At 46.8% G+C, this 14,268-nt stretch overlaps 2 protein-coding genes across 2 annotated transcripts; both read left to right on the top strand.

Annotated features, from left to right (window-relative positions):
- Positions 1–3,383: 3,383 nt before the first annotated feature.
- Positions 3,384–4,187, top strand: LACBIDRAFT_291926 (uncharacterized protein; the record flags this gene model as incomplete). The annotated part of the gene is made up of 2 exons (XM_001874322.1): positions 3,384–3,495; positions 3,698–4,187. 2 exons carry the CDS (start codon positions 3,384–3,386, stop codon positions 4,051–4,053), a joined length of 468 nt encoding a protein of 155 aa, XP_001874357.1. The 3' UTR covers positions 4,054–4,187.
- A 356-nt stretch (positions 4,188–4,543) lies between these two features.
- Positions 4,544–7,845, top strand: LACBIDRAFT_187323 (uncharacterized protein; the record flags this gene model as incomplete). Its single annotated transcript, XM_001874321.1, has 14 exons — positions 4,544–4,648; positions 4,701–5,028; positions 5,084–5,271; positions 5,359–5,382; positions 5,407–5,568; positions 5,721–5,855; positions 5,907–6,041; positions 6,098–6,268; positions 6,323–6,484; positions 6,540–6,674; positions 6,727–7,032; positions 7,089–7,385; positions 7,441–7,634; positions 7,695–7,845. 14 exons carry the CDS (start codon positions 4,544–4,546, stop codon positions 7,708–7,710), a joined length of 2,358 nt encoding a protein of 785 aa, XP_001874356.1. The 3' UTR covers positions 7,711–7,845.
- Between the last annotated feature and the right edge of the window lie 6,423 nt (positions 7,846–14,268).

Here is a 14,268-nt window from a genome sequence, read left to right as displayed (position 1 = left end):
TTAGGTCCCGGCGGGGGGCGAGGGAAGCAAAAGATTGTGGTAAGTGAAAGAAGTGAGTTTTAATCGTGAATCCATAAATTTCCCGGGGTCTACGCCCAAGGCGCCGGCCAAAAATTCCGTGCTTCTTTAGAACGGGACCGCGCATGCTTCACAGGTGCTAAAGCAGAAAGCGTTCACATTGTTACCGGCTTTTTGCGCTCATAGAGCATGAGGTTGACGGTCTTTGCGCCGATCAAGTTGAGGTGACCCCTGGATCGAAGCCTGGTGACCACAAAATCATGCGCCGCGAGCTCCACGGAGCTCGTGAATATTGGCAAGATTCCTGCTGATTCCTGGTGATTCTGCAATATTAGGAACGGGGGACTGAGAGCTGAGTCTGTTGGCGGAAACAACTTCATCAACGGTCGACTCTTGATTATCGATACCATTAAAACCGGGACCCCGAAAGCTCCCTCAGTAGAAATTTGAAAAATAGGCCAGGCACTATCCGGGCAAGGTTTTTGGGACAGCGGCGAAAAAGCCACATCCAAGTCCGGATATCCTTGAACTGGCAGGGGTAGTAAGAGGTAGTCCTTTTTGCAAAGTTGAATTGGACACTGGCATCCTACGTAGATCTGTCCAGATGGGTGCCAAGAATGCATTTTGCAAAGCAAAAATGCCAGAATAAGAGCTTTTTAGGACCTCTTGGCGTGGGAAACCCGATTTTAACTGTATCCAATCTGGACAGAAAACGTACGTTGACGGTTGAACATACGGATAGGAATTTGGGATTTGGGGTATTTTGGAATCTATCCTCCGAGGGAGCGGGGTCATGACGACCGTCATGTCAAACGTTAACGTCGAAAGGGCGCTTGCTTTTGGCTTCTGTTAAGCAAACGTCCGAGCACCTCGTTGATCCTACGTAAGGCCTCTCAGCTCGAAGGTGCTGTCCTAAGGATCATCGTGCAAAGGCGACTAGTATGTGTTGGGGAAGAGTATCAAGTCGATATTCCGTGCGGCATGAAATCGGTAGTAGGTGACGGTGGTGCCAGACCTACTAAAATCACGCGAATGAGTAAAAACGCGCGATTTCGTGACTGAGTCGACGTTGAGTCAGTTGAATCCATCCGGGTCAGCTATTGCATGAAAAGACTTGTAATGAGAGATACGCGTACGGGGCGTGCACTGGGCTATCTAAGAACACAAGAAATCCATGTGCAAAGCGGAAGGGGAGATGCAACGTATTGATTCGGACGTGTCTGTTTATTGGGATAACTTTTTACGGGACTCGGGAGTTGCCGTCATTCGATTTACCTCATTTGGAATGCCGAATTTTGAGTCCTAACTATTTTCTCCTTGCTATATTCTCCAGTTTTGGCTGTGGTGCTTCGAGAACTGAACGCGGAACCTGCACTCCGAATTTCCGACTGGGTTGGGTTCAAGTTGTGGACAATGAAAGGATAATGATTGAGAAATGATCTTTGGATGCTAAGTAGTGTCATTTGTGTCGTTCAGGCAATTAGTTTGAACAATCGGGTATATTCATTTGTGTAAAAACTGCATCCCAGCCACCCAGTCACTGATATCTAGTATCTCTTCGGGTCGAGTCTCGGTCTCTTAAAAGATTAAGTATACAAGGTTGGGTAGCAAGAGAAGTGATTCCATACCAGGATATCATCTAGTCAGAGGGAACTGTTCAATCATGACATGTTATTAATGACGGATAGAGAGAAAAAAAGGTGATGTACTTCACCAGGGTTTTCACAGCGGTTTACCGTTTAAAATGTTATTGAAGATATGGAAACAAAAAGGGATGTTTCTCACTAAGCGTTTCTACAGCATCTCCAGCATGCTTCACCCTTCGGAAAGGCTTCATGCGGGAACCATCCATCGCCGCATCTTTGAAGTCCCGGAGTGCAGTCGCTATTACAATACACGTTAACGCCGCCTGGGCCCGGGGCAGAGTAGACAAGTGGGGCGAGGCAGAGAAGCATGGCGGTCAAGGTGAACTTCATGGTAATATGGTTCTAGACGGTGGGTGAATCACTTGGGTTTAGGGAAATGTTGTTTTCTTTCGAAAGCCATTCGACGCGTTCCTTTATATGGGGTTTTCACGGAGGCTTTATGAAAACCATATCGCGACGTCTCGTCCTTGGGAACGAAGGAATCACTACGGGAGACTTATCGTCCTGGTTGCTGGTCATGTGTCCCCGATTTGTCACCGAAGAAATACGCGTCACGTCTCATGATCGCCAGCAGCAGCACATTTAAACTATATTTTTGGAAAGCCCTCGTTGAGAGCTTTGGTGTAGTATAAGTTTTGATTTGATAGGCTGTAAGCTATGCCGAAGTCACTTAGCGTCGTTGAAATACACAGTATTTGTGGTCGACAACCGATTTGAATGCCATACGCCTCGACAAGGACAGTGGGAGCTTCAGACTCTCGGAGACCTGTTCAACCTTGTTGAAAGGGGATTACGGGCTGTCTCGCAAAACCTATCATGTTAAACAAGTCTTTAGAATGTATCTGAAGAGACGTAAAGTGACGACACGCGTTACTGACAAGATCAATAAGCGCCGCCCTGTCTATTCAGAGCTCCCCGGCTGTTTGAGATTTGAATCATTTGGCTGAATTTCGGGAGTCGGGACAATATCGGGGTGCTTGCTTCTGAAGATCGAATGCTGCAAATCCTCGGTTGTGGCGCTCTCATTGATTTGCGCGGAGGCTTCTAAAGGCCATACCGCTCTTGTCCTTGGAAACGGGGATAACGCTGTGGACGCACGCCCCAAATTAAATTTCTTGGTCGAATGTCGGGAGTCGGGACAATATCGGGTGCCTGCAAGAAGGAGTGGCCAACGTTAACGTTGTGGTTGATGCAAGCCTGAGTTGAAGGAAATTCTTACCATATTTGGCACTGTGTACGCATATGATGTAGTCATGTGACGGTGTATGTCGGAACGCGACATCGCCAAACAAATATTTCTTTATCTAGCTTGAAGGCGTCAATGTCAGCGAAACTAAGCAATATTAGTGGGCTGATCATCGGGATGTCGAGAAAGTTCTGGAAGATATGTGTTCCGCTGTTGAAGCGAGTTTAATATGTCAGTTTGGCGAAGCGACGTACGGTACCGACGATTGCCGCCGCCACATCTTTCACTCATCGCTTGGTATGCGCAATAGCTGTTTCGACGCGCGAGTACGTATGTTATAAAGGGGGCAGAGAGTTTGCGCATTGAATATATATGAACTTACACGATGACGATTGAGTCATAAATCTTCTAACAAAGGAAAGGCGCAGCATTGCGCCATCAACGCCTAGCGATATTAATCATTCATCGAAGCGAAGAAAGTAAATCGTACGCGCACCACCATTCCACACGTCTCTCTTGACTCCATTTTCGACATGGTGAATGACAGACGAAATTCATCGCGGATCAGGGTTCAGCGTATGTCGGTGGGGTATAAAGTCTGCTTCACAAAGCGTCGTAACCTCAGAGCAATCCCTCACTTCTCTGGTGAGCCTTCTACTTGAGCTACTTCTTACATCTCAGTCTCACTCACGTTTTTTTTTGGCCACGCAGAGTCATTCTCTAGTCCAATCATTCATTGACTTTCGTTGACTTTTTGAGTCGTTCACTACACAAGGTATTTTCGTTCCCTGTCATTCTTCGTCGCTCTGACTAACGGTATTACAATTTAAAAGAATGCAATTCAAAGCCCTATCCTTCCTCGCGCTCTTTGCGGTTCTCGCGGCCGCATCGCCCGTCCCTCAACAGCCAGACGTTCCAGAGGTCCCCAGTGCGCCCGGTGCTGACGACGTCGCAACGACCGCAGGCAAGACTTCCGGAGGAGCCGCTGCTAAGATCCTTCCCGAGAGCGTTGTTGCTAATGGGATTGAAGGTGCTGATGGAACGCCTGGTGCAGGGCAAGATAATGTTTCCGACACCCTTGCTGGGTCTGTTGGTGCCGCTGTAAAGAAGGCGGCCCCGGCCTATGCTGATGGTGCTGTCACCGGAGCTGGAGGAACCCCCGGAACTGCAGCTGACGGCGCTGCAGGAACCCCCCCGAACTGATTGAAAGGGGTGGAATATCTTTACGACGCGGTTTTGCTTTTTTACAGTTGATTTTCTTTTTACAAAGACTGGGTTATTCTTGAATGTGTACTGTAATCGTGTATCTTGTTTGAATAATTTTCTTGATCGAGCTCCATTTTTGCCTCGATAAGCTTCGTTTACTTTGTCTATAATAGGGCGAAGATTTACACTTACTACGCACCCGACACGAGACGTTGAAGGTAACTTTATGATCATGGGTTGACCAAAAGCGTCATTCAAACTGCTGGTGACTTCACTTTTGACGTCACTTTAGTACAGAATTGTCGCCAAATGAGAATGGTGTATTCTATGGTGGTGCTGACTCGGAGCGATGTGGTCAAAGATAAATGACGTCACGCGTTTAACTTTTTTCCCACGGTTTCTCTTCCACTTGTCCACTTGTGACGTCGCTAGTCGTCATTCTACATAAAGACCCACTCTTCGAAATGCCTCTTCCTTTAGAACCACCATGTCCTTGCCACCTGCAACGAAAGATATCAGCGCCAATCCAGCCAAAGGCTCCGTCGTCGACCCCGTTGACAGAAATGCTCAAGCCGCCGACGTCGATCGCAAGGTGAGTTCTCTCAGTCGAGACGCGGTTGGCGAAGCTAAGGGCATCGACGTAGATTCGATTTTACGGCGTCATAGAGGCGTTGCGAAAGGGTCGTCTCCCCGATAACCAGCAGATACTCAACTTTTTGGCATACATTCGCGGTCACTCCCCAGTGACGCTCGAAAAGCTCTCTCCAGAAGGCCGCAAACTCGTGCGAGATACGCGAGATATCATCGACACGGCGAGCCTCCTCGTTCAAGAAAAGAACGCCGACGAGCTCTTCCAGGCATTCGTGTGGCATACCCGCACGCTGGAGATCGATACTCTGAAGCCAGGCGATCTAGGAGAAGGCGTGGATGTGAATCAAGAGAAGCTGAAAAAGGATGGCGAGCAAGGCGAGTGTTCGTATATATGACAGTACTGACGCATATATTGATTTGGGATATGATACTACAGCTGTCCGCCATCTCCGAACCCTCCTCTCGCTCATCCTCACCAACTCGGAGGTCCGCAAGCTCCTCCAGGATTTCTCAACTATTGGACGCGATTTACTCGCTAAAACAGCCGTCAAGGCCGCAGAGACCATCGCACCGTCGAACGAGGCTTTAGAGAACGTTGACCAGTCTGCGCCCAACGACCAGTTCGTTACGGAAAAAGGTCGTACCGTAGGACCAGGCGAGACGCCCGTTTTGGAGGCGCGTGTTCCTGGCACGGGACATACTATTGTGCAGCACCCTAAGCAGGATGAGGCGATCGTGAGGACCGAGGAGGGGACGGAGAGGCCTATCGGGGAAGTGAAAGCGCAGGGGACAGAGAGATACCAACAGCTCAGGTCCCAGGGAGTAACGGCCGGGAATCAGGTGTTGGGGGAGACTCAGTCGCAAGCCAGGGATATTCAGAATGCGGAGAGCTCGGAGGAAGCTGAGGTGAAGAAGCAGGGTGTGCTGAACCGCGTCCGTCAGATGAGGGTAAGCTTTTTGATGTCATTTTGACCGCATATACTCACCTAGTTATTTCATATCACTTAGGATAATGTCCGGGTATGTTTTCGCTGGTCATCTCGTCGTCACCGTGTTTCTGACAGGGCCATTAGGATGGATTGTCTGATCGCATTCCCCAACAACACAAGGACACCGCCAACGACAAGCTTGAGAGAGGCAGGAAGTTCCTTACTGAAGAGTACTTCCCTGAAGAGCGACGCGATCAATTTATCTTCCGCGGTAAAAAGGTAATCGGCTTCTGTCCCCGAGTCTTATCAGTCCAGCTCACCTTTTTGTAGGTTATCATGGAGTGCCAAAAACACGACGACTACCAGGAATCCATCACCTGGCTTCTCGACTACTTTGATGAGTACGTCGGCCATGGCAGAGGCATCGCCGGAAATGGCCACGAGCACGTCAAAGGTGTTGCTAATGTACGTTTCTCCTGTTCATCGTTTCTTCGCGTGTTTGCCGATCCGTTTTATGGTAGGACTCGAAACTCAGCCTCTCTGTGAAGGAACTGCGCACCTTGCTCGAGCGCTTTGCCAATAATACGTCCATGGACGTCATTTTTGACGCCATTGATGTTCTCGTCGATGATGCCCGCCATGATCAAGCCCTGGGCGACTGGTTCAGGAGCGTCGATGCTTACATTCGCAAGGTGAGTCAAATATGTTAAGTCGATTAACGATAGTGACTATATGCGCGTTTTTAGGTGCTTCTTGAGCCTGGCTACGTGTTGGAGCCAGATTGTGACACCCAGGCGGATCGCCTACGCGAATCTGGGAGAACATTCTACGATGACAAGTACCGCTCCCACTTTGACAATTTGTTCAGTAGTGCTGGAAGCTGGTTCGGCGCTATGGGCGAAGACCCTGTAAGTAGTATTTCTTCTGCTCCGCCCCAAATCTAACGAGGCTTATATTTGATAGCTCAACAAACGCTTCGGCGAGGACTGGGCTCGGCTCACCAGGGATCTCTTGTTCGATAGCGAAGGCAGCTTGAAATTTAAACCGCACCTCTGGAACGATATTAGGCGGGTGATCGTACCCCAGCTGATCGAACATGTACGTTTCCCCCCTCTCCATTTGAGATTTGATTCTGACTTTATAATCATAGGTTGGATACGTCCCTATCCCACGCATCGAGTACACCGACGACTCACTCGATCTCGTCGTGGAGAATCTCACACTCCAAGGCCGCAACTTGTTCCCAAACATCGCCTCGCTAGATGCCCATAATTTCGTCAAGTTTTCTCCATACAACGCAATCAAGGATGACTCCTACCATCGCATCACGATTTCGCTTGAGCAGGTTCAAGCTGACATGAGGGACGTCGCCTTTTATTATCGGAAAAAGACGGGATTGCCCAAGATGAGGGATTCGGGGCTCGCCGACGTAATCCTTGGCGGGGAGGGATTGAGCGTGAGTTATTCGTCCTCTTAATTTGTCGTCTTGCCTTACACTAATGAATGCAATAGGCGACCATCGTTTTGGTATCCCCGCCCAAGCATGACAGATCCTCCGTGTTCAGAGTCGAGTCCGTTCACGTCAAAGTCGACACGCTTAAGTTTTCCATTCGGGACTCTAAGCATGACTTTTTGTACAAGACCCTCAAACCCCTCGCGACGGGCCTCGTGAAGCGGCAGATCCAGAAGGCGTTGAAGGACGCGTTAACGACTGGGTTGGAGTACGTCGATGGGCAGCTTGTTGGTGTTAGGGAGAGGATGGACAGTGCGAAGGGGGAGGATGAAGGGAAGATTGATGTTTTGAAAGATGTAAGATTGTTTGTTGCATTCTTCGTCTGTTCCAATGTCTAACACGTTTTTCTAGATCTTCTCTCGTAAGACGGACAACACTGGCTCCATCAAGTCGGGTGTCTCTTCGCAGACCGGCTCACACTTCAAGGTTGTCGCTGATAAGAGGAACTCGTTGCTTGTTGGTACCGGGAGTCCAGCTGGATGGGTGAATAAGACCGCAGAGAAGGAGCAGCTTGCGACGCACGGTGACGAGTGGAGGTCTGAGGCGTAAGTTCATGCTTTTTTTTGCTGTTCACTTTTGCGGTGCTAATCATTCTTGCTGGGCAGATTCAACGTCGTCTGAGCTTGATCCGTGGATGTTGTTACGATTTGTGTTTATGATGGGTTGACGAACGGACTGGATGATTATGTCCTTTTTTTCCTTCTTGTTTTACATAGTGTACGTACGATTTTGCAATAATGACCCGTGAACGGCTTAGCGATCGTCCGATATTGCACCTAAGGTGTTTCTTGACGCATAGTAGATAGTACAGTGAACACCCAGCACACTCAAATTTCAGGCCAGCAAGGATGAGCGGAAGTTGGACATTGCGCACGTCGGCAACGCTCCGAGGCTATAAAACATATTCCAAAATTTGGGAGAGGACGTTGAGAGGACTTGGAGAGGACGTAAAATTGAATTGACTGGACTTTTGTGATCAATGGACCAGAAACCCCCTTTCCGCCAGAAACCCAGGGGTCTCGTCGTCGGCTTGAAACCCCCCTCCATCTGCCATTGATCCGCCACCAAATGTTGTTTGGCTGTATTATCAGAACCTACATCGGAGATTGTGTGAGAACTTGCCGAGCACGTGCCGTCTGCCCAGACTCGCATTACCTCTCCCCTCGCCACCATCGTTATGTTCTCAACGCTCGACCTTTCCCGCGTCTCAGAACCTAGAGAAATACACTGCTAATGTATTATAAGGTCTACTCAAGCCGATGAAAAGAAGCGAGAGGCAATCCATGACCCACCAGTGTTGAATCCGAAGGGCAGACCAAGACCACAGAGGATGACAGGGGCGGCGGCCGCCCTCGAGGTGGAGGAGCTGTTATTCCTGTATGAAAAGCGAGTAACTCTGGGCGGAACTGTGGGGTATGTATAATGTCGCCAGGAAGGCCATACACTAGTCCCCTCTTAGCATTTCAGAGTGCGGCACATAAGTACCTGTAATTAGGAATTCAGGATTGCCCTTCAATAACTTAGATACTACTTATTGGCAAGCAACACACACCGGTCTCACTCAAATCAGCACCAAATGACTCCCCAGCTTGAGCACCAGTCAGGTTACTATGTGCAAATCACAGGCTGCATACAAGAAGGGCGGTATAGCCCAGCAGTGAAAACCATAGCCGCGGAAGGTATATTTCCACCTTCTGTCACTCTCAGCAGTGACGCAGGTTCGAATCCCGTGAAGTGAAACTTGAGGCTCAGATGCTTTCTCCGGAAAGAGTTGCAGGGTGTGGGTATGTTAGCTGAGTAAGAGTCCCATGACCACCATACAAGTATGGTGGGCAAGAAACAAACCCCTGACATGATGGCCAATGGGGATAACCTTGTTAACTGCCTGCGGAATTAGCAGTGTAAAGCTGCCCATTAAATATCTTTTACAAAGGCTGCATACAAAACCACTTTCAACAACAACAACAACAACAACCACCCCAAGCCCAGAATTTACAAAATCCCTGAATCCCTTAGACTCTACCTCCCTTACACCCCATAACCCAATCCATTTCACTTAGTTAAACTCCCTGAATCCACACATACCAAAATCTTGTCATTTTGTCTCCACTTTTACACTTTTTGAGCTTGTTTACCAAAACGAACCATTTTTCTTTTACTTGACTCCTCGCAACTTTACCTACTCATCTCCCCCATCTCTGTACCCATCTATTTTGCTGTATCCTGCCGTTATCTTGTCCCTACCTAAACCCTTAAACCCTTCCCCCATCCATCCATCCCTTAAACCCTGCTTCCCAACTTGGTCCTTTTTTCCCACCTCCCAAATGATGCCGCCTCACACTCTTCCCTCTTCACCCCCTCTTCCCTCTCCCCCTAGAAGAAACCCTGCTGCCTCCCTCCCTCCTTTCTCTTCACGCACTGCGCTCCCCTCCCCTCATGCCATCAATACCATCAAGGCTCTCACCAGACGCATGGACCTGATTAGTGCTTGAAAGTCCAGTCCAGTCCGGTTTTTTGGCCCAAAATGAAAAGACCAAGACCTAGACCGGTCCATACAATTCCTAAAACCTCAAAAGACTGGACCAGGACTGGAAAAGACCAAGACTGCAGTCTTTTTCGGTCTTTGGACCAGTCTTGGTCCAGACTGGTTACAACTGGTTCAAGACCGGTTTTTCAACTAAATATGCAATAATATTTGCAATTGTGAGTCAGTACGTTTATTGAGATTCTTCGTAGCTTCTAAACGAGTGCAAGAACGTTAAATTCCGTTGAGAATTGATGTATCTGCAAAAATACTAAGGTACATCTACTATTTTCATGAAAGTCTTTTGCAGTCTTGGTCCAGTCCAGTTGCAGTCTTTTTGCAGTCTTGGGACTGGACTTCCAAGCACTAGACCTGATGGAGGCACGGAATCAGAAACAATGTGAAGCCACAGATCTCCAGCTCACGACAATCTCTAGCATGCTACAGACTGCCACACATGCCATTTCCCAACTCAGCAATCGCCTTGTCAGTTCTCAATGCGCGATTCTTGCTCAGTCCATGGAAATTTGCCTTCTTCGTAACCTGTCTGATATCCGTGCTAACAAGATGACACTCAACACACATTTGTTGGTTGGAATGGAATTGGAAAAGGCAGTGGAGGTGCGAGCTATGCTGGAAGAGTTTCAGAAGGAGGAAGCTGCTCTCCTAAACAAGATCAACCAAGCCAATCGGAACTTCCTCACGATCGTCGGGGGCCACTCTGGCCAGCTTCATCCTTTCTCCTCGTCTAGCCCTGTACATCAGAGCATGCCTACTGTACCTCCCGGACTCTCTAATTAGTGTTTGAAAGTCCGGTTTTTTGATGCCCAGGGGCGTTAACCGTAACCGTAACCGGTCTGCCTTTTCCCCAGAAGTCAAAAGACCAGACTGGACCGCAAAAAGACTGCAGACCGCAGTTTTTTGCGGTCTATAGACTGGCTTCGGTCTGCATCGGTTTTAACCGGTTTATGACCGGTCTTTAGGCCAATATTTTAAAGTTATGAATCGGTAAATTTATTAACATCTCTAATAGCTTTAAAACGAGCCCAAGAACGTTAAATTCCGTTAGGAACTGGTGCTTCTATAAAATAAGTCTGGTACATCTATTATTCCCAAAAGTAATTTACATTTTAATTCATATCTCTCTCGTTTTTTTACCAAATCATACGTTCTTGGGTGCGTTTTAAAGGGTATTTAAGGGGTTACAAAGGACCGGTCCAAACCGGTCAAGACCGGTTCACGTTAACCGGTTTTTTTGCGGTCTTTACATTTCAAAAATAAAAGACCATAACCGCAGGTCCGGTCTTTTGCGGTCTTGGTCTGGTCTGGTTACGGTCTTTTTCCAGTCACAAGACCAGACTTCCAAACACTATCTCTAATGCTGGTCGCGCAGATGGTCTGACCACTCCGTCTGATGCGCTTTCCCACTGCAGAAGAGCTGATGATTGACACATCTTCTCTGCCAAGAGACGTTGTCTTTCAAATGATGACTCTGAAGAGAAGGAGGTGGCATTACTGGCTACAGGCAGCTCGATGATGGTTGACTCACCTGATCATCAAGCAAAGGAAGTTGGCAAGGTATGTCCCTTACCACTGCTGCCACAGGACATGCTGATGGCGACTCATGTTGACACCTCAACCCTCTTGCTAAACTTATCAAAGAAACCCCTGCCTAGGTCCCTGGGCATCTTCCAAGGGGTTTTCGACCGTTTACAAGATCTGAGTGACTGTCACCATGATAGCCATCCCCCTTGTAGATACACCCAAACATACAAATGTTCGTCTGAAGTCAATATATTCCTTTTTCTTGGAATATTCGTCTTCTTGGTTAGTATGGTAGGCACTGTGTCGGCATATGTTCTGCCAGCGGCGACCTTGTCATTCACTCTATTTGGCTTCAATGTGAATGGAATGGTGCAATCTGTAAAGGTTGCCCATTTCAATTCTGTGATCAGCGCCAGAAGGCTGCATATCTTTGTTGTCAACAGAGAGCCCTGAAGGGGCGAGTCATCATGTTGGATATCATACTTACGACCCCTGATGGCAGATGTTTAGACATTGCTTTATCGGAGCATACACTCCATGGAATCCTGGAGACATTGGCAATGTTTCTCTCTTCTGGCGTGATATGACCAGCCTTTGCCTGTCGACAACCTCTTCTTGGACTATGGCTTGGGATTTTAATGTGACGGTCGCCTCTTTCAAACGTTTAAGTGGTGGAGCTGATGCTAGAACTCAACACCTCAAATTCCTGGCTGACATGAATGGTCATGATCTTTGGTCTGATGTTGAAGAGTGCTCTCGCCTTAGCGACTGGACGTGCAGGAGCAGTCGCAGTGCATCTGAAGGGAACATCATTGATCGCGTTGTGACCTCGCAAGGCTCTATGATTGACACTGAAATCTCAGTTGCTGATCACCACTCTGAATGGATACCTTACACTGACCATAGGGCTATTGTTGCACAAATTGTGCATGCCATGCCTGGTCCATCTCAACCCAGTGGTCAAGTTCCTGCTGATCTCTCAATGGGATGAGCACCCAATCGGCCCAGAATCAAGATTCCCCTCAAGTCTGACACTAGTAGCTGCAATGTATATAATATACATAAGGCAAATGCCTGCACAGAGATTTAATTGTAGCCAAGAAAATCTATGATATGAAATGGTGTGGCAAATATATGAAATCTATTTCTTTCCCTGCAAGCCCTATATTTCTTTCTCTACCTAGGCCTATGTTTTAGCTATTTCTTTCCCTCCCAGCTCTATATTTCTTTGGTTGCCTAGGCCTATGTTTTAGCTATTTCTTTCCCTCCCAGCCCTATATTTCTTTGGTTGCCTAGGCCTATGTTTTAGCTATTTCTTTCCCTGCCAGGCCTATATTTCTTTCTCTACTTAGGCCGATGTTTTATCTATTTCTTTGGTTGCCTAGGCTGATGTTTTAGCTATTTCTTTCCCTCCCAGCTCTATATTTCTTTGGTTGCCTAGGCCTATGTTTTAGCTATTTCTTTCCCTCCCAGCCCTATATTTCTTTGGTTGCCTAGGCCTATGTTTTAGCTATTTCTTTCACTGCCAGGCCTATATTTCTTTCTCTACTTAGGCCGATGTTTTATCTATTTCTTTGGTTGCCTAGGCTGATGTTTTAGCTATTTCTTTCCCTCCCAGCTCTATATTTCTTTGGTTGCCTAGGCCTATGTTTTAGCTATTTCTTTCCCTCCCAGCCCTATATTTCTTTGGTTGCCTAGGCCTATGTTTTATCTATTTCTTTGGTTGCCTAGGCTGATATTTGCTTTCTCTACTTCGGCCGAGCTCTATTATTTCTTTGGTTGCCTAGGCCTATGTTTTAGCTATTTCTTTCCCTCCCAGCTCTATATTTCTTTGGTTGCCTAGGCCTATGTTTTAGCTATTTCTTTCCCTCCCAGCCCTATATTTCTTTGGTTGCCTAGGCCTATGTTTTATCTATTTCTTTGCTTCTCCTAGGCTGATGTTTTATCTATTTCTTTGGTTGCCAGGCTATATTTTATTTCTTTCCCTCCCGAGTTTTATATTTCTTTGGTTGCCTAGGCCTGATGTTTGAGCTATTTCTTTCCCTCCCAGCTCTATATTTCTTTGCTTGCCTAGGCCTATGTTTTATCAATTTCTTTCCTCCCATTCACCTATTTCTTTCCCTCCCAGCTATATATTTCTTTGCTTGCCTAGGCCGATGTTTTAGCTATTTCTTTCTTTCCCAGGGTGCATTTCCAAATATGGTAATGCATATTTAAAAAAATTAGAAATGGTAATAAAATGGCAGAAAATTCTGGGCCAAAAAGGGGGTGGTGCTCACTGTTGGTGATGACATTGAGCATTGGTCTAGGGTGGTCTTCCAAATTTGTAAAAATACCCAAAAATACCCAGCAAAAATATACAAATGGTGGCTAGAATGTCAGGTACTGCTATCAGGGTCCACCATATATATCCAAAAAATAAAATATCCTTGGGGATGCCAAAAGTGGAAGATACATACAATGGCTTATCAGGAGGGTGGTCACATGACCAATTTCCCAAAGTGGTAAAATAAAATAAAATAATTGTAGCCCTGCACTGTAGCTTTCTGAATCTGTTTGAATTATATCCTAGAGTGCTCCTGTTGTGGAGATATGTCAATAAAGATCTTTCTGACCACTGTTTTTTTTTGACCTTTTTGCACTTTTCTCCCCATGAAAACAATACCAAACAATATGATTTCAACACATTTAGAAAGCTAAGAGAATGGGCTACAATGATTGTGTCATGGAAAATTTGACCCAAAAAGGAAAGTGCAGCCCTTAAAAAGGATATTGACAATGACAGACTACAAAAGATTACAGGTAAACTACAAAAATCAGTTATGGACTACAATATTTACTAACAGACAACCAAAGACTACAAAGATTGGACATAGATCACATAGAAAAGTTTACTACAAGTCTCAGCTTGGACAGTTAGCTTGACCAAGTTCAAGCATGTATGTATTTGATAAAGATGGAGATGGTAGAGAAGACACTGGATCAGTCATCTTCTGGTATGCTACTTGCATGTCTGACATAGACTTGGTTCTTGTTGCTGGATATGGACTTGTATAGATTGCTTAACATCCATAGACTTGAACTTCAAGCAGATGGAGTTGGTAGAGAAG

The sequence above is a fragment of the Laccaria bicolor genome, genomic scaffold (genome assembly GCF_000143565.1).
Source record: "Laccaria bicolor S238N-H82 LACBIscaffold_1 genomic scaffold, whole genome shotgun sequence".
NCBI lineage: Eukaryota > Fungi > Basidiomycota > Agaricomycetes > Agaricales > Hydnangiaceae > Laccaria > Laccaria bicolor.
Note: the sequence above shows the minus strand (reverse complement) of the source record. Positions and strands in the feature narration are given on the sequence as shown.